This window comes from Macrotis lagotis, chromosome 1 (genome assembly GCF_037893015.1).
Source record: "Macrotis lagotis isolate mMagLag1 chromosome 1, bilby.v1.9.chrom.fasta, whole genome shotgun sequence".
In the NCBI taxonomy this organism is placed as follows: Eukaryota; Metazoa; Chordata; class Mammalia; order Peramelemorphia; family Peramelidae; genus Macrotis; species Macrotis lagotis.
The window spans coordinates 682193558-682214742 of NC_133658.1; the positions used below are offsets into that span (position 1 = coordinate 682193558).

Genomic DNA, 21185 nt, shown 5'->3' on the forward strand with positions numbered 1-21185 from the left:
AGCCACCTAGCTGTTCTCTCCCCTCCCCTTCCTAACCACTCCTCCCCCCCACTCAGTTCTTCTTGACCCCAGACCTGGCACTCTCTCTACTGAGTCACCTAGTTGCCTCTCATTTCAGGTGAAGGATTTTGAAATTTAAACAGAGAAATCTAAACCAGAGGAGGGAGGGAATAGGCAGCCAATATCATTTTTTGATTTTGAAAGATGAAGTGGCACTTTGAACTTTTAGTCTGTTAACAATTGATTCATTCCTCTGATTTGTTTGTTTTCTATGTTGACTGATATGAGTTTATTGATTTTAGACCCAGAATGGACTTTTAAGTTCACTTAATTTTATTGAAAAATCATCTAATTTTTATAGAAGAAGCCTCAGAAAAATCAAGTTTCTTGCTTAGACAAATAAGTTAGAAGAGGAAGAAAGGGGAAGTAGAAGAGGAGGAAGAAGAGAAGAAGCAAGAGGAAGAGGAGAAGGAAAAAAGAAGAGGAGAGAAAGAGGAGGATTTATTAAATAGTTAAAATCAAAATACAGCAGGATAAACTTTGTCTTTAAACTGATTTTATTTGAACCAAATTAAAAAGAAGGTGAGAATAAGTTGAGTAATGAAGTTGGTGATGATGGTGTTAATCATTCATATTTATACACATTTATACTTCTTATAAGTTTGGGAAATACTTTATATTATCTCATTTGACCATCACAATAATTTTATAAGATAGATGCTATTCTCATCCCCATTTTATAAATGATGAAACAGTCTCAGAGAGTTTCAGTGACTTGCTTGAGTCATATGAATAGTAAATGACAAAGGAAGGTTTACAAAGCATTTTATAAATATTTACCTTCTTTTATTCTCATAATGATACCCTGGGAGATAGATGCTCTTATTATACTCATTTTACAGTTGAGGAAACTGAGGCAATAGGTTAAGAAACTTGCCCAGGGTCACACAGCTAATAAATGTTTGAAGTCTGATTTTAACTCATGGCTTTCTGACACCAGGACCTTGGTTTCATTCACTATGCTGCCCACATGGTAACTCTTATCAAAGATTCCAAACTCCACTGCCTGTAATGAAACAAGTGAACCTCATAGGGGATGAAAGAAAAATGTGCTGTTTTTCACTTATACTCATAAGTCTTAAGAAGTATGTTGGGGCAAAGTACTTTCCTGTGGTTTGCTATCTATATTTCCTTAAATATGTACAATTTTATTCTATAGATTCTGATTTTAACTTTTTTTTTGCCCCCCCCAGAAGAATATTTCACTAATGTTCAGCTAGCACAGATCTAGCCATTTTCTAGGAAGATAAACAGAAGAATTACCTCTGTGAGAGCTTCTATAAACTTCAAAGGACATTAGAATGTCTCTAATTTATTTTTTTTTTTTTTGGCGGTCATGGTAGATAGAGTATAAACAGACCAAATTCAAAAGCTTTTTAGTACTACTCTTTTCAGTGCTTGTAATACAGATTTCGTTAGTGTGCTATTTTTTATCCTAGCATTATTTCAGATCACTTAGCCAGAAAGAAATAATACAATTTGTAATCAGATATCATACAAGATGAAGAACAATAGATTCTTGTCCAAGAACTAGAAAAGCCACATAAAGGTGTGATCATTTCAGAACTTGCAGTAGAAGGTCTCTCAAATTACCAAGTCTAATTTAAGTGAATGAAGGGAAAATAAAAAGGGGACAAAATATGGGAGCTGAGCTAGGAGAGTCTTTTGTGGTCGAATATTAGCCATAACTGGGTTCAAGGCCCAGCTTTGCCTTTGGTTAACTGTGTGAAGGTAGGTGAGTCACTTGATCTTGATGAGCTTTGGTTTCCTCCCCTGTAAAAAAAAAAAAGATAATGATATTTACTCTTCTTGCCTCATATGGCAGTGGCAAAGAGAATATGCTGTAAATTGCAAAGGTCTAAATGCACATGAGATACTGAAAGATTTCTAAGCTAGATTTCAAAATAAATCAAGGACAAATATAGCATTGGGATCTAATGTTGTTAAAAGATGACCAACACATGGAATGAAGTTTTTTTTTTTAGGTAAGGCAATGGAGTTAAGTGACTTGCCCAAAGTCTCACAGCTAGGCAATTATTAAGCTTCTGAGGTTGGAGTTGAACTCAGGACCTCTGACTCCACGGTCAGTGCTCTATCCACTATGCCACTTAGCTGCCCCCCCCCATGGAATGAAGTTAACAAAACTATCACAACTGTTTGTGCTATAACAATAGTTTTGTAAAAATGACAATTTTGAAAAACTTAAGAACTCAGATCAACAAAATTATCTTGATTCTAGAGGACTGGTGAAGATGAATGCTGCCCACTTCTTGAAAGAAAGCTAAAACTGAGAAATGTTGGAGATTACCAATATGGAAATTTGTTTTACTCGAATATGCTTATGGGATGTTCTTCATTCCTAGACTTTTTCTTTCTCTTTCCTTCCTCCTTTCCTTATCCTTCCTCTCTTTATTTGCCTTCCTTCCTTCCTTCCTCCCTTCTTTCTTTTTCTTTCCTTCCTTCCTTCCTTCCTTCCTTCCTTCCTTCCTTCCTTCCTTCCTTCCTTCCTTCCTTCCTTCCTTCCTTCCTTCCTCTCTCTCTCTCTCTTTCTTTCTTTCTTTTCAAAAAGTGGGAAAAAGAAGCAGAGAGAAAAATGATTGCTTGGAAATTCTGAAAAACTAAAAAAAGAAACACTACATAAAGCCAATGCATTGTTGCAAAAACTAAATAAGAAAATTACACATGAATCTACCTATGTCAACATCATTTTCTTCATCCCCAAAGGTAAAACACTGGCATTTATTGGAAGAATGTTCTCCAGTGTGGGTATGGTTCATGCTTGAATGGTTGAGTTAGAAGATAATTTGATGACTGGATCTCATGCTTAAACAGATTCCCTCCTAATTTTCTGACATTTAAGTTTGGCAATAATCCTTCAATTTCTTTTTTTCCCTTCATCTATTTTTTCTTTTTTGAATCTGAGCTCCAAGCATTCCATTGGGTACTCCACACCCTTATAAACTCACATCTTATCTATGGTCTTGTGGACACAACCATTCTTTTCTTAGCCTGTTGTTCTTACAGCGGAGTGTCAAATGCCCATTACATTACCTAGGGCCCCCTCTGAGCACTTCAAGAAACCTGACTTAACCTGTGGGTGAAAGCTGGTATGTGTGTGTAGTTGTGTATGTGGTTTTCTGTGTGTGTGTGTGTGTGTGTGTGTGTGTGTGTGTGTGTGTGTATGTGTAAGTCTTTGTTTGCTGTTCTTGTTGGCATTCAACCCAGAAATTTAAGTATTACTACTTTGGGATTTTTTGGCTTTTGAAATGAGTACTCTGTGACAGACTGGTCAGTTCAGTCTTTTCCTAAGCCCAGTTAGCTCAATTGTTTGCTCTCCATTCTCTCAAATGGCCCAAGTGTTTGTTCAATCAGTTTAGCTGAAGGAGCCAGCCTTCTGACCTTCTGGTCAAGCTGACCCTCTTGCAAGTACTTCTTTCCTGGCATGAAATATTCACGTTTATAATCTTTTCCTACATCTTGGCGCCTCTCCTAGTCAACCTGTTTATCAATTTGGCAGGTTCAGAGCCTGTTCTCTTCAGCCTCGGCCACCTCCCCCTCCCTCTGCTCATGACGTCATGTAAACTTCCTGGAGTCTGATGACTGGGTTCCAAGAGAGGTTTTCATCGACTTTAGAGGCAACACACTGGCCTAGAATGTGGGAGAGAGACGCCAGTCATGGCCGGATAATTGCTGAACAGCTGTGCCATGCCCTTTAGAGAAACCAGATTGCTGAATAAAAAGGTGTGTGTGTGTGTGTGTGTGTGTGTGTGTGTGTGTGTGTGTGTGTGTGTATACACACTTTTTTTTCCTTTTTCTTTTAACAAGTACATGACTATGGCCATAACAGAACAAGATAGTTGTACTGATTTAAACATGCTTAGTAGCAGCATCAAAATTAAAAATGCTTTTACAGTGAGCTGAGGTGTTTTGACATGAAGAATCAGGTGGACTCCACTTAAGCCTGTCTATTTACAGCTGTAGCCTCTTATTCTTATTCTTCCTTCAGTTCCTTGATGGTGTTGGCAGTTTCTGAGATAGTCACTCTCTCTCTCCCTCCTCCTCTTCTTTCTCCTCTTCCTTTTCTATCTCCCTGTCTTTCTATCTCTTTCACTCTGTCTCTCTCTCTCTCTCCCCCTCCTCCTCTTCTAAATTTACTTTTTTCAGTCTCTTCTCTCTCTGACTCTCTCCTCTCTCTTTTTCGTTCTTTCTCATCATATCAGCAACCTGTAACCTAAACTTTAGTGTCCACCTCAGCTGTTCTGTTGGGGAAATCCAGCAGCTGCTGCTTAATACCACAGGCAACTTGTAGCTCACTCTGAGTTTCTAGCAATAGGATTAATCTACTGATCTCGCACTGCAAGTTCAAGCTGTCTACACTTTCTCTGCACCGTAGTGTATGGGGAAGGGGGGTGTCCAGCCTGAAATGTAGTGCTGAATTTGAATAGGATTCCCAAAATGTCATTTTCTTGTAGTAATCAAAAAGCCTATAGAAAAAAAGTACAAATTTTTTAATAGAAGTTAGGAGATATAATAGGGAAATGATTTGTGGAAACAATTTTCTGAAAGAAATGCTAAATATAAAAGGTATCTCTGAATCCAGGCCTTAAAAAAAATCCCCACTATGAGATTCCTCTAAAAATTGTGTTTCTAAACAAATCTGGCCATTGGATGTGGTTTTGGTGGTAGAGGTTGGAAAAGCAAGGGACGACAGGCTTCGGGAGGGGTGATTGATCTAAAAATATAGTCCTGACAGCTTTTTTTGCAGCAAGCAATTCAGTGGAAAAAACCAAGTACTGTAATTTTTTTTGAAGCAAATCTTTATAATTCTACATGCATGGAGTTCACAGCTAACAATTCTTGGAGGTCAGTATTCAGGACAGTAGCTTGCTGGTGTTAAAGTTCACAATTATCAGTCCATATATTTTACAGTAGACAGAACTGAAATTTGATTTTTAACCAGTCATGTATATCTTTTTTTTTTCTGTTTGCTTATCAAGTGTCAGATGATGTTCACAGATCTCAGGGTCATCCCCTACATTGCAGATGACAGGAAAAAAAAACTCAGGCAGCTTAATGCTACCAAACTAGGGGTGTGTCCATGCTCGTTTCTCTCTCAAGAATGATAAACTCAATGGGGTTGTCTATTTTTAACCTCCTGTTCTTTCCTTTTGGCAGACTAATCAGTGTTAGCTGAGATCTTTCCCTGAATGAATCCAAGTAACCCTGTTTGCTGCCTTCTGAAATGACTAGGAGAAACACATCTGTACAGAGGCTGCCTTAAAGAATAAACTGTGGTTCGAAAGTATCATGTCCAGCCAAGAGAGTTCTGGGGCACTACCTTCTGTAACAACAGTCAGCTCTGTCGCTGTGCAGGCGGGGGACTCCAGGATTGTTATAGCTATCTTGAAGGTAAGCTGACAGTTCTCTCACTCACTCTCAGTCTTCTCTCTTCACTCCTTGGTTTGGGGCTTGCTTAACTACTGGCTGATACATACCCACTCAATATTCCACGTGGAGCTGCAGTTTATAAGTATAGAGGGAAAAAAATAATGTGGTCAATTCATCTTCCTGCTTTGTAACTAAGTGTAAACTAGCAAATTCAAGACAATTTATCAGTCCATTGTTCTTTCCTGACATAAAAAGAAGGAAAGGAAAGGAAAGGATTTTCAATCAGAAGACTAAACAAAAAATAGTATCTATTTGTTAGATTTCCCAAATTTTGTTAGATCTCCAAAGCCGACCAAAGAGGGAAGGAAACCTGATGTCTGGACAGAAGGAAAGAGATCTGTGATCATGCTTATGATTTTGTGGAGGACAGGTTGTAGGATATGGGGAGGAAGCTTAAAATCTAAGGAATCAAGGTTTATTTTATTTTATTTTATTATGAGGGAGAACAGGAAGCAGCTTTTGTGAGGATTCCACACCCTGACTGTGCCAGCCTCTCTTTATCTGACCAGATAAGAGAAGTTTTCAATTCTAATCACAATGTTGACAAAACAAAGAAATACTACCAAGACACCACTACCTCATTGTTCCATAATGATGGCAAATTGGAGACTACTCTAGGCTTCAACCCTTATTGACTTGATCTCCAACAGACTCTTTTAAATGGACAATATTGCTTCAGGCTGAACAAGGCATCTTACATGGAAATGAAATCACTCATTCCCTTTGAAAATGTGTAGCAAAGATTTCAAAATCTGGTGCTTGGTTTTAGGTAGTTCACCACCTAAAGACTTTACTGTTTAATGAAGGGAAAAGTCAAAAACAAGGCAGCATTTCCCAGCCAATTTCCATTCTGTATCCTAATAGGTTTGATTGACTAGCTTTCCTCCTGGTCTTTTGATGAATGCCAGACAATATGTTCCATCGCACTGAACTTTGTTGCTGTTTATGTAACAATAATATGCAGATTAATGGAGGAGAAACTGTTTCAACATGAAAAGTATTTCTACCGAGGTTATTCCCTGACATAGTTACTATATGCTTGGTCTCTGAAAACACAGGACCGTGTCTTATCTCCAGTACCTGAGATTCTGTCTCAGGACCATAAGATGAAAAAAGAAAGAAGCCTGATGCTGAAGTAGCAAGATTTTATGATGTGTATATGACTTGATGTTGCTTTGAGCATCCTATAAATTCACCAGTTGGGGAATAGGGAGATAGGCAAAGAAAAACATTTTTAATCGTTACCTTTTCACCAGCTACCAATATCCCCAAATACATAGCATCCTCAGAGAAGACAGGAACGCCAATCAAGGAATATGTTCCAAGAAATCACACGCTCATTCTTTTACAGAGTGGAAACTTTCAAATTACATTCTATCTATGAAAATAAGATTTTTTTCTGGAACTGTGTCTAGGTTTTCTTTGCCATAAATATTTATAGAATCAAATTGAATCAAATTGACCTTAGCATCACCTTCACATCAAACAGATCTCTTGCTACTCTTTGAATATTTTTGAGAGGAGGGAAACCAAATTCAGGAAGCCCTGTGAAAAAAAAAGGTGTATGTGTTTCTTAATGCTTTCTAGTGTTCTAATTACATTCTGGAAAAGAAATATTTCTATTATGTTATTATATGTAAATTATTATTAGTTATATTATTATATAAATATATGCTATGTTAACTAAGTATTGTTTTGTAATATATCAAGTATAATTGCATGTTATATTATTGTATTAATTATATGCCCCTCTAAAACCCCACATTTCAACCCCCCCATTTCTCTTTAGAAATTTATTATGCATGTCCACCTGCTTCTGGGTTGCTGTTTTGTTTTCTCAGTTGTTGATTCTTTAAAAAGTGATTCCTTTAAGGAAAGAGAATGAGGGGACAAAGGAGGGAGGTCAGGGAAATGGTTTGAAGCATAGAGCAGCTGGACAGCATTCACATGGCAGGTGTGATGGATGCTTCATTCTGTTGATTTAGCAAACATATATTGAATACTCCACAACAAAAACTGGGAAGATGGTGTTTCCCTTTAGAGTAAAAGTAAAATTAGTAGATTCAGTCCCTTTTTGTTTCATTCTCAGTCATAGTTTAGCAGTTAAGGTAAAAGGTAAAGATAATGGAACATGACCTCAGTTACACTGAACAAAACTTTCTCATATGTCCCTTTTTTTGATACTACTTATCCAGGTGTTCTACCGCCTCTATTTCAAAGAACACTTAGCTTGACCAATGACTGGGATGTTTGGTTGTACGGAAGGAGTCTATGATTATTTAATACTGATTAAAGGGGAAACAACATGATGTATTGAATAAATCCCCATTTTGTAGATGTTGGCATTTCCACAGGCAGACTAAAGAATCTCTGGGAAAAACAGTTTTACTCAAGAAATGAATAAAGATCAGAATAAATTTAAAAATTCTGTGGACAAGAAGTTACACTGGGAAAAGTTTGATGTGAAAAGTGAAGGAACCTAAGATTGAAGATGAACCTAAGATTCTATTCATGAGATATTTCTATCACTGCCTTCTGCATACCTGCTTAGGATAAAAATAGAAGCAGAAAATTCTCAAGGTACTTAAACTCTGATAATATAATCAAGATAAAAGGAAAGAATAAAAATATAGCAAAATACAAACTGCATGCTCAGTAAGGAAATGATTAGCAATCTCTGAGAAGATGCTTTAAGTTAATGACAGGAAAGTGGAAGCATTCTAGAATAGGGTGTCTGATGTTTCTTGAAATTTTGCTTTGAGTTTGAATGTGAGTGGGAGAAAATTAGAGAAGGTGAGAGGTCTAATAGGCAGATAAAAATATAAAGTCTTGTTCAGAGAAATCCATTCTAAGAAAATTTCCTAAGGGTACTCATGAAGAAGGCAGGTAGTACAGTGGAAAGAGTGCTAGGTTTGGAATCAGGAAGACTCATCATCTTGAGCTCAAATTTGGCCTCAGACACTTATTAGTTGTGGAATACTGGGAAAACCCTGTTTGCCTCAGTTTCCTCATCTGTAAAATGTGCTGGAGGAGGAAATGGCAAACTACTCCAGTACCTTTTCCAAGAAAACCTCAGATGGGATCACAAAGAGTCAAACTAACTAAAAGTGACTAAACAAAAGACAATCCTTTAGACAAACTTTCTTTGGTCCTTTCATATGCAGTTTGTTCAGAAGTTGCCTTGCTTTTTTGCTCTCCAGTTTATTCATGGTTGAAATTCATGCTTTCTCAAATAGATGATAAACTTCTCAAGGGGAGGAACTAAAGGTCTGGAGTCAGGAAGACCTGACTTTCAATTTGCTTTCAGACACTTTCCAGTTGTGTGATCCTAGGCAGGTCAATTGGATAACCTCAGTCTCCTCAACTGTAAAATGAGGATAATAATTACATCTACCTCCTAGGATTGTTGTGAGGATCAAATGAAATGATAATTGTAAATGGTAAATTGCTTAGCACAGAGCCTGGCCCATAGCAAGCTCTTAATAAATGCTTGTTCCCTGCCATCCCTTATTATGCATTGCCCAGTCACACAGTTATGAATCAATTAAGGGAATAATTGAAGATCAAAAATACTTATGAAAACCCAAGGCTTTTGCTCAACATTATGAGGGAAGTGGTACAACTCCTTATTTGGGATTATCTAGGCAATTGTTTGAATTTTAAATTTCCAGCAATTATGTTGGACTCATATAGCTCAATACAGGTGTTCTTTACTTTTCATAATAATATATGATCAGAAAAAGTTGATTATAAGATGAATTTTTGGTCAATTGAAACCTGTGTCCCCTTTTCTGTAAACTGAGGGAAAGAGACAAGATGATTTCCAAGGTTTCTTTCAGCTCTAACTCTATGATCTCATCTTAATTGAACTAGGAAAGATATATATATACTTAGAAGGCTTATTTATGGGAGAAGCCTTAATCTTTTGCTTTTTTAGCAAGTAATGACTATCTCCTCTCATTTGTTAGGCTTTATTTTTTTTGGCATGTTAGTTACTCTTAAATAGATGGTCATGTGATAGAACAGAGGCAATCATCTACTTTCATCTAAGTTGGGTTTCAAAATTTGAGCTTCCTAACCATTCTGGATGGTCGACATTACAGGTAGAATTGTCTCCAATTTACAAATGAGAAAACTAGAGTTTAGCGAGGTAAAATGATCTGCCCATGGCAACAATTACTACCCAAGCATTAATACCCAAGTCTCCCTAACTCCAAACCTAGCGACTCCTTTACTAGACCAACTCATTGTGAGCTAGTTGAGTGTCCTTAAGCAAGTAACTGCTCTTGGCTTCATTCTCCAGTTTGTAAAATTGTAAAATTATTGTAATAATAATAAGGATAAGATGATTTCTAAAGTTCCTTGCAGTATTAACCTAAGATTCCAAAGCCAAAATTAATCTTCTTAATGTCAATTCAAAATAAGAAAGAAAGAAATGTGAGGGGAAGAGAGGGAAAAATAGGTAAGACCTAAAAGTAACTTTGGTTTTGTTTTCATTTACAGAGTGGAAAATGGGTTCAACTCCAGTTGGCTGAATCCCATCCTAACCTTCTGGAAATTGGTAGCAGCCAAGATGAGACCAAGAAACTACTTGAGGATCATGAATTCCTCCTGGCTAAACTCAAGGTAATGAGTGGTATAGCAGCAGACAATCAAAGAAGAGCAGAGAGGTGGAATTTAAACATATGGTTGCTCCATTAACTCCCTTGCCATGTTCTTCTTTTCCACTTCCAAGTCATGGTTCAGAGATCATTTTAATGTGACCTAAGAAAAGCAGGCTGAGAAATGCTAAGGTTGGCTTACTAGTAAACTCCAGGATTCAGAAAACATATAAAATATTTTCAACCTTTATAGAAATAATGTGACAGAAAATATAACACTTTGCCTGTGGAGAAATAGGTAATTAGTTTCTGGCAGCATCAGTGAAAATATTCTATCATTTTTTTATCTCATGCATTACTATCAGGTCACAACAACCACCACCTAAAAACCTACAGCAGACCTAAATCTATCATGGGAAACAGTATCTGCTTTGTTAGGGAATTTCAGGGATTTTATTTTTTTCTTATATATTAAAAAACTCGTGATTTTTCTAGTACAGATGCAAGTGGAAAATTAATAAAGTATATAATAAAACTTAGCTTGCTTTTCTAGGATGTTTGCTTTTAATTTTGTTGTGGTTATATTGAAAAGGATTTAAAATAACAAGTAAAGATAGTTTGAATATTCTAAAAGTGATGATAATATTTAATAAATGAAAGTCATCCTTAAAAGCAGAGAACTTTGTGGGTTTAAGAGAGACTTGATTTTTTCCCATCAAATTTCTGGTTCTTTTAGATTCTGCTATAAGAGGCTCTAGTTGCTAATAGTGACAAGGAATGCTTGTCTTTCTATTTTAAAACTTAAATGATTTGTAAATATCTGTATCTGGCATAAATTAAGAGCAATATCTCTATCTATCTATCATCTGTTTGTTATCTGAGGGTGGGATTAATTCAGGAAAGAATGCCTTACCTAGCTGCTTTTTTTTTTTTAAGGTTTTTGTAAGGCAAATGGGGTTAAGTGGCTTGCCCAAGGCCACACATCTAGGTAATTATTAAGTGTCTGAGACCGGATTTGAACTCAGGTACTCCTCACTCCAGGGCGGTGCTCTATCCACTGCACTACCTAGCCACCCCCAAGTAGCTGCTTTTCAACTAGGAATGTGTTTATGAGTGTTTAACAATCAGCAATCTTGGGGAAAATCCCTCTTCCAACATTTTGCTCACAAAATACTTTTAAATTTAATCTGCCTTATTAGCATTTTCTTCATCACTTTCCTACATCTAGACAATCACCAAAATAATTATAATAGACCAAGTCTCAATTTGTAGCATTTTCCAAGATGTAAATGCTCACTCTGAATAGTTAACAATTGACACTCCTCAGTGTAAGCTGGTTCCAGCATAACTCTGTAAATTTAAATTCAGAAATTCCCATAACCATTCTGGTTTCGATGTTCCTGGTTCACAAAAAAAAAAAAAACCAAACTTAGGATCTTTCAATGTAAGTCATTTGTGTCATTTCAAATGCTACTGTGATCTAGAAAGAACCTTGAACTGCCTAACGATCCCCACTGGTGTTACTCACCTAACTCAGTGCTGGTCCCCCACCTGTAAAATGGTTTAGTAGGTCAGGACCTGACCTAAACTGATATTGTTCAGGCATTCATGTCCCTGGGGTCCAAGTCTGTGTCTGTGGCCACAAGCCTTTGAGATGGGGGCATAGCCTGAAGTCTCTCTCTTTTATTCTTGTAGCATGAAGACATTTCTGGATCTTGGTAATGAAGTACCAAAGTTGAAATATCAGAGGTCACTAGATGTAACCCCAGGCTAAAAGCTTTATCAGTAGGTCTTCCTGTTCAACATCCTTCCCTCCCCATCTCCCTTGGTTTTAGAATTATCTATTAACACTTTCTCCTAGTTCTCAACCTTGTTTCACTCTAACCCCCCTCCTTTTTTCACTACTATCACCTGATATGTTACAGAAAAGGAGTATTCTATCTCCTCAATATGAGGAGCTTACCTGATCTATAAATTCTTTTCAGGATCTAGAATTCTATGATCATGACTACCCTGGCAAGGGCAGAGCTATAGGAAAATAAGGAGACTGGCAATTTTTTTCAGATTTTTGCAAGGCAAATGGGGTTAAGTGGCTTGCCCAAGGCCACAGGGCTAGGTAATTATTAAGTGTCTGAGGCCAGATTTGAACTCAGGTACTCCTGACTCCATGACTGGTGCTCTATCCACTGTACCACCTAGCTTCCGGACAATTTTTTTTTTAATTTGGTTAGGTCATTACACTGATGGAGCAAATCTAAGGGATGAGAGCCCAGGATAATGCCTTGGTTCCCATAGTAATTGGACTTGCATTGGATGCAAAGGAGTCTGAGAAGGAACATTCAAACTGATTGAATGATAAGGGCTGTGAAAACTTTGAGAGAAAATAATATGCAGAAGGAAAGTTATTGAAGGAGGGAAACAAGTCTTTATTAAGTGCCTACCATTTGTCATAGTGCATAGAAGTGATGCCATAGTGCATGGAATATGAAGCTTGGGGTCAGAAGGACTCATCATCTTGAGTTCTAATCTGACCCCAGACTTAATAGCTGTGAGGCCCTGACAAATCATTTAGACCTATTTGTCTCAGTTTTCTCATCTGCAAACTGAGCTAGAGAAGGAAATGGTAGACCACTCCCATATCTCTGCTAAGAAGACCCTCCAATGAGGGTCACAAAGAATCAATACTGAAACAATTATATTTTAGGTTTAAATATTATCTCATTTGAACCTTATAACAACCTGGGAAGTAGCTATTATTATCCTTATTTTACAATTGAGAAAACTGAGGCTGACAAAGATTAAGTGACTGGCTCAGAGTTACACAGCCAGTAAGTCTGAGATGATTTATGTCTGAGATTTAAACTCAGACCTTCCTTATTCGAGGCTCAGGGTTCTATCCACTGGCCCATATTTGACAACTTCAAGTCCATAGTGGATAAGAATAAGGATTAAGGGAAAACAATCAGAATTTGCATTTAAAAGACCATTGTTTTTTGTGCAAGAAATAGCAAATGGACCAGTGGAGCTGGATTATAGAATGTGTAGAGGAGAAGAAATTATAAGAAACCAAGAAAAATGTAAGAAGGAAAGATTGTGCCAGAGAGAAGACTTTATATTTGAATCTAGAGGTAGAAGGGAGGATGAGTATTGAGCAGAAGAATGGCATGGTCAGATATGTGCTTTAGTAAAATCATTTTGGTGACCAAGTGTAGGAGGTGCATTGACCGGAAGTAGATGTGAAAAGGCAAACAGTTGGATATTTCAATGCTACTGGAGAAAAAGGTGATAAAAGCCTGAACTAAGGTGTTGGTTGTTGAAATGGGGATAAGGAAACAAATAGGAAAGCTATGAAGGTAGGCACATTCAAGATTTTGCAATAGATTAGTTGAATTATGTAAGGTAAATGAGAGTGAGTAATTCAGGATAATGAGGTTGGCAACTGTAACTGACTGGGAGATGGTGATATCCCTTAATAATAACAGAGAAGTTTGGAAGAGGGAAGCATTTGAGGAGAAAGATAATGAATTCAGTTTTGAACATACTGAACTTGTGATACTTATGGGACATCTCTTTCAAGATATTAAGTAGGCCCTTGGTGATGACTGATAGGAGTTCTATAAATCTATAGATCTGAGAGAGGAGATGATAATTGTATCTATATGAGATGATGATATCACCAAGTGAGATAATATAGAGGGGGAAGAGATGAGGGATGAGAACAGAGCTTTGGGGGACATGCATAGTTAATGGAAATGTCCATTATGGGTAGATGAAGATTTAAAAAAGGAAAATAGATAAAGATTTACAAAAGAAAAATGATAAAAAGCCATTGATTTGGCACTTAATAGATCACTAATAACTGGATAGAACAATTGAATAATGAAATCAGAAGCCACACTGCTGAGGGTTTAGATTGGGTTACATGGAATCCATGATTCCCTGTATGCATTTAGAACCAGAGTAAAATGGAATTGGGAAATATTTATCAAAATAAATAAAAATACTATAAAAATAGATAACATTAATACATTACTTTCTTTGACAGCAAGCTACCCCCAGGAATCCTTATGTAAAGATTGTTGCTATTTGAGTTTGGTATCCTTGGTTTAGAAGATAGTAAGAAAAGAGAAGTGGAAGCTTGAATAAAATATAGATGGATTTTTCAGAGAGTTAGTAGAGTAGGGTAAAAGGATGATAGGCATTAGGGATGGTAGAGGGTAGTTTGCTTCTGATTTCAATAGGTCATTTAAATCCTGCTTGTTTCAAGTTTTCTTCTTGAAAAATGATAATAAAAATGCCACTTCAAGACAATAGTGTAAGGATAAATGTGAAAGTGTCATACTATTCAATGGGAAAAGTAGATATTAGTGTTATATTGATAGCAAATTTCTAAGTCATCTCAGTGATGAATTTGACAGCTTTAAAAAAATCCCAAATCCAAATAAAAGTATAAACTAAGAGAAAGAAACTGAAAACAGAATTTTTAAGAACTTTGATTTCATTGGTATAGAAAACTTGCTGCTAAGGAAAGGCCCTCTCTCTATATAGGTCATTGCTATCTTCACTGTAGTTTATAATTCTATTCTGGAATACTGAGAGGTTAAGCAATTTTCCTGGGATGGATCTGTGTCAGAGACAGGATTTGAATTCAGATCTTTCTCCTGCCTTCAAGGCCAGTTTCCTTTCTACCTTTTCATCTGTCTCCACACTCACATTATTTGTGATATGGGACAGCTAGGTGGCGAAGTGGATAGAGCACGGACCCTGGAGTCAGGAGGGTCTGAGTTTAAATCTGACCTCAGACACTTAATAATTACCTAGCTGTGTAGCTTTGGGCAAGCCACTTAACTCCATTGCCTTGCAAAAACCTAAAAAAATTTATTTGTGATAGAAAAGAAGAAATAGGGGGAGGGGAGTTGATAAAAATAAGATAAGCCAAGCAAAAAAAAAAATGACCTCAGTCAATAAGAAACAACTTGAGATCAAACTGATCCAGATAGGTTCTCTGCAGCTTTTAGCATCATACCTGACTCATGTGGTTACTTAATAGATGGATTATTCCCTTAGGTCTATGGATTCCACCTAGATAAGACTCTCTTTTTTTTTAAATGACACCATTTTTAAAAATTATTTTTACACTATTTTTTAATTATTTAGCATTTTATTTTCCCCAATTATATATAAAAATGATTTTTAACATTCAGGTTTAAAAATTTTGTGTTCTAAATTCTCTCTCCCTGTCCCCCCCTTCATTGAGAAGGCAAGCAACTTGATAAAAGTAATACATATGAAGTCATCCAAAGCATATTTCCATATTAGTCATCTTGTGAAGGCAAACACACAGCAAAATAAACAAGCATATATAAATAAATAAATGGATGAAGAAAAAAATATGTTTTGGTCTGCATTCAGACTCCATCAGTTTTTTCTCTGGAGATGGATAGCATTTTTTCATTATTAAATTCTAAGGAATCACAGCACTATTTTGAATAACAAAAATTGCAAAATTCCATCAAGTGATTCAATTTCAATAAGCATTGAGTAAAGGTTCTTTGTATTCAAAGTGCTCTACTAGGCCATGGGGTTACAAAGACACAAAACTGGAAATAGTGCCTACTCTCAGGACATTTTTAATACACTAACTTTGAGATATTCTATATTTGCAAGAAAATATTATTTTCTAGAATATCTCAACATTTATAAGAGCAAAGATCTGAAGAGCAAAGGGACTTTAGAGATCAGTCAAAGTATTTCCTTTTACAAATAAGGAAACAGGTTCAGAGAAAAAGTAATTTGTCCAAAATCAAAATCACACATGTAAGTAAACATGCATTGTTGCTATCCAAAGACATCATGAAGGTAAGGGCAGAGGAACTCTATTAGCCACCATGACACCATCATTGTGCTTAGGGGCCCCCAAGATACTTGGCAGAATTGACTCCTGGTACTTGTCTGTTACTAACATTAATATTGTGATTCTTTGGGTCTCACCAGGTCTCTGGCATAATTAAGGTTTATTTTAGTCCTTTTGTTACTGATTTAGCTTGGAATGTAATATAAATAGTCTGAATACGCTAACAGCAAAGCTAAGTGACCCAAGAGTCTTTTGATTTTAAGTGTCCTGATAAAAGTTGCCAGTTTTAAAGAGAGATATTTTTTGATGTAGGTAATCTGAAGTCCTTATCATATACAAATAATGCAAAGCTACATGGTTTAGATTATATCTTTTAATTTTGTTATTGATATGGTCAATTATACTGATTATTTTCCTAATATTGAACCATCCCTGGTTCACCCTACCTGATCATAGTGTATCATCCTAGTGATAAGTTGCTATGATCTCTTTGCTAATGTTTTATTTAAAATTTTAGATTATATCTTTATTGTATATTAAAGGATCTCTTTGGTTGTGTTTATTTCTAATATGACAGAAACCCTTTGTAATGAATGCTGAACTGGACTAATGTTCATTTGTTAGTTTTTACATTTAAAGTTTTGACCCACAGATTATTATAATGCTTCATGGAATATGATCTATTGGCATCTGATTAATAATAATCTGTAATTTAAGGTTCTGGTTGGAAAAAAATGTCACTTTGTTTCTCATTTATTACACCAATAGCAATTGTTAGGATAAAACACTGGCGCAATAGAGTGGACAGGCCGTTAGGCGATGGAATGCCAGCTTGGAGTCAGAATGACTCATCTTCCTGGCCTCAATCATGTACTAGCTGTGTGACCCTGGGCATGTCACTGGACACTATTTGCCTCATTTTCCTCATCTATAAAATGAGCTGGAGAAGGAAATGGCAAACTACTCTAAGTATCTTTGCCAAGAAAACCCCATATGGAGTCATGAAGAGTCAGCTTTGGCTGAACAACAAACTTGATTGGTTCTTATCCTGTGTGATCAAAGAAGACCAAAACAACATCACTAAGTTTGAGCCAAATCATAGTATGTCCGACTGTGGCTGATCAAATCAATACAAGCTCAGAATGCTCTACCACAGGCAGAAATACTCTATGTGTATACCTAGGGTGCTTACTCTAAACTAATGTATGTCACATTTCTTTTAAGCTGCTTCAGTTCTGCCTTCCTCATAGAGTGCAGCACCCTCACTGTTGAGGGCATCCCATGCTGGGCACTCCTATGCCAGTGTCTTCCATACTGCATAATCAATTCTAAAGTTCTTCAATGAGACCTTTAGATTGTCCCAGTATTGCTTCTCCTGACCCTGCCTTGTGAGCACTTGCCCTCTGTTAGTTTTCCATAAAATAGTTTTTTTTGGCAAGTGTATGCCTGACATTCTAACAACATGTCTAGCCCATCGTAGTTGTACTCTAATAGCTGATATGTGTTTGCTGCCCGACAACTCCAGGAAAAATGCCAGAAACAGAACAGAGGTCTGTGTACAACATTTGTAGATCTGACCAAGATCTTTGATACCATCAGTCGTGAGGCTTGTGGAAAATTATGTCAAAATTTGGTTGCCTGGAAAAGTTCATCAATAGTGTACATTAATTCCATGAAGTCATGCATATCCAGGTTCAGGATAGTGGACGATGCTTTCAAAATTTCCCAATCACCAATGGAATGAAACAATTTATATGTCCTTGCTCCCATACTTTTTAACATGATGTTTTCAACCATGTTATCAAATGCCTTCACTGAGGATGAATATGGCCTCAAGGTCAGGCATGACACTGATGGCAAATTCTTCAATTTGAAAAGGCTACAAGCAAAAACAAAGTAGAGGGATTGTTGGTGCTTAATGGTTGTGCTCTCAATACAGCCCCTGAAACTGAGATGCAGCAAAGTATGCATCAATACAGCCCCTGAAACTGAGATGCAGAAAAGTATGCATCGATTCTCTGCTGCTTGTGCTCATTTTGATCTAACAATTAACACCAAGAAAACTCAGGTGCTCCATCAGCCAGCACCACACCATCCATAAGTGGAACTACTGATTGCAACAAATGGAGAAGTTTTGAGTACTGTGAACAAGTTTGTTTACCGTGGCAGTGTCCTTTCTAGGTAGATACTCATTGACAATGAGGTGAACACTCACATTGCCAGAGCTAGCTCAGTATTTGGAAGGCTCCAAAAGAGTGTGGGAGAGAAGACCAAACTGAAGGTCTACAGAGTCCTTGTGCTGACCTCACTGCTATATGCCTGTGACACCTGGACAGTCTATCAGCACCATGTCAGGAAATAGAATTACTTCCGTTTAAATTGTCTTAGGAAGATTCTGAAGATCACTTGGCAGGAGGAGATACCAGACACTGAGGTCCTTTCTTGAGCTAAACTGCCTAGTATTTCAACATTACTACTTAGAGTGCAACTATGACACTGTTATATTGTTCTTTCCCATACTTTCTTTTGGAGCCTCCCAAATACTGAACTAGCTCTGACAATGTATATATCAATCTCGTTGTCCATGTACCTTGTTGTACAATGTATCTTGACACTGCCAAGATAAGTGAATTTATCCAAACTTCTCTATTTGTTGTAATCGATGGTTCCGCATATGGATGGTGTGGTGCTGGCTGATGAGAACTGTGTTAATTGTTAGACTAAAATGAGCACAAACAGCAGAGAATTGATCCATAATTTGCTGCATCTCAGCTTCAGAGACTGCACTGAATGCACAATCATCTGCAAACAAGATCATGCACCAACACATGAATACAACTAAAAAATGAAGATGAATATGTAGAGTATGAAGGTCCTAAGTGTGAACTAAGTGGACCAGACCAGTGAAAACAACTTGGCATCAAAAAGAATTTATATTGAATAAGAATAAGTTCTCCTTTCTAGCAGTTTAGAGATAATCTGCAAATGGGCCTATACAGTCTTTTTCAACTTTTTTTTTTTCCTATCGTGGATCCCTCTGGTAATCTCGGGAAGTCTATTGACTTTATGTTCTCAAGACAACATTTTTAAATGTATAAAATAAAATACACAGGGTAATAAAGGAAACCAATTATATTGAAATAGTTATCAAAATCTTTTTAAAAACTGAAATAATGGATCCTAGATTAATAATCCCAGAAAAAAGCCTAATTAGGTTATTTCCTTTATTTAGATAAGATGTTCTTAACCTTATTGTGTAATGAACTCCTTTAGCAGTCTGGTAACACCTATGGACCTCTTTTCAGAATAAATAAATAGGATTTCACAGGAAACCAAAGGATAGTGAAAGTAAAGATGTGGTTTTCCCTATCTTGAACCTCAGGTTAAAAATCCCTCATTTAGATTGTCCTTTGATATGCAAAGACACAGAAAGCTTCATTATTCTCTAGGCAACCATCACAATAAGGTGGTTCTGCAAATTTATGGTTAATACTTGGTTAAACAGATGTTGATAGTTCTGCTGACTGGCTTCAGATAGTAGCCAAGATAATAGGTGACAATGAGAGAGATCCTTTTATTCACTGGTTTTTCTTTCCAGTCTTCTGCAAACGTCCTGTCTCTTAGAGATCCTCAAGACAGCAGAATGTCATGGTTAATTTCAACTTCTCTTTGACAATAAATGGTGAGAAAATGCCCAGACCCTTTTACCCAGGACATATGCCCTGTGAATGTCAAAAATAAAAGGAAGTTTTGTTCCATACACAACCCACTGAAATATTCACAGCAGCACTTTTTGTGATAGTAGAAAGCCAGAAAGAAAGTAGAAGTCCATTGCCTGAAGAATGGCTAAGCACACTGTTGATAAGTGATAGATGGCTCTGCTGGCTGCCAAAGCCAAGAGAACAGGTGAAATGTTTTGTGAGTAATTGTACCCTGTCAGTCAAGCAAGTCAAGAAGCAACTTTTGTTAAGGGCTTACCATGTGCCAGGTCCTTTGCCAAGGGATGCAAAAAGTGGGATAAAATAGTCCTTGCCCTCAAGGAGTTTATGTTCTAGTTGAGGAAATGTGAAAAATAAGTACATACAAGATGCATACAGGTAGATGGAAAGTGTGTCAACAGATGCAATGTTTAGGTAAAGTAAGAAAAGACAATTCCAATTGCCATCTGTTGGTTGATTTGTAAATATGTTGCTTTTGAATATAATTTAGTAATGGAGAGGCGAACTAATCCAAGTCAGTGGTGGGTAGAAAAGGGTATAGCTATAGCTTTGTGGATCATTTGGAATTTTACCCTTTGTTAGGCACCTTTCCCAGGGAATGAAGTCAATTAGCCTGAACATGGAGTCTGAGGATGCCATGGTAATTTGGATATAACCAAGGCAGCATGTCTGTGAAGACTAGTTTAGATATCACCTGGCTTCCATAGAACTGTGTTTCAGAGCCCCAGGCCTTTCATTTATGGGCTGGGAGTGCATTGAGGGTGGAAGGAGTGACTATACTAGCAGGAAATCAGGTTCTTGAGAGAAAGCTAATGATAAATGGCAAAATTAATGGCTCTAAGCTTTTATTTCCCCAAGTCCACCTTGTGAGAGAGGTGCTACAGAGCAACACAATAGCCAAAGGCAGGCAGCAAGAGTAGAGGGAGAATGAGTTTCAAATAATCCTCCAGTGTGTTACTGGCTCCTGAATGATTAAGAATTCACTGTAGTTCTAAGAACAAAATATTCATGGGTGACTCAAAGGGCAAAGTGGAGACACACAGTGGGTGTAAGGAAGCTGTAGCATATTTATGACTAGTGATGATTTTTGAGAAAGAACTAGTGTAAGAAAAAAAGACATTCAGGAAATGGCTGAATAGAAAATATAGGGGAAACAGGGAGAATGAGAAATAAAAGATGGATAGCCTAAAAACTGCTCCCAGTCAGTCAATAAATATTTATTAAGACCTATTATGGATCAGGCACTATGCTAAGCACTTAACACTTGATCCAAGAAAGGCAAAAGATATGGCAGTTAAGATGGCAACCTTGTATATCTGGATAAGGGGAAGAGTCAATAAGCATGTTTGGAAGAAGGACAGGTTTGGACAGAATAATTTAATAAGATCTTCCATCTGTCCCAGCCCACCTGTGGCTGTGGTTCATCCTGAACCATTCACTCTGCCCTACCCACAGGACAACATGGCAGGTGGGGGCTCTTACCATTCATTAAATCCAGAGAGG

General features: G+C 37.0%; 1 protein-coding gene across 1 annotated transcript in view; it reads left to right on the forward strand.

Annotated features, from left to right (window-relative positions):
• Positions 1-3666: 3666 nt before the first annotated feature.
• The window catches only part of CCDC141 (coiled-coil domain containing 141), a 353841-nt gene continuing 336322 nt past the window's right edge, over positions 3667-21185 (forward strand). Inside the window, 3 exon segments of the mRNA XM_074215601.1 lie at positions 3667-3801; positions 5236-5469; positions 10012-10134. Coding sequence (XP_074071702.1) covers positions 5368-5469; positions 10012-10134 — 225 coding nt within the window. The 5' untranslated portion in view covers positions 3667-3801; positions 5236-5367.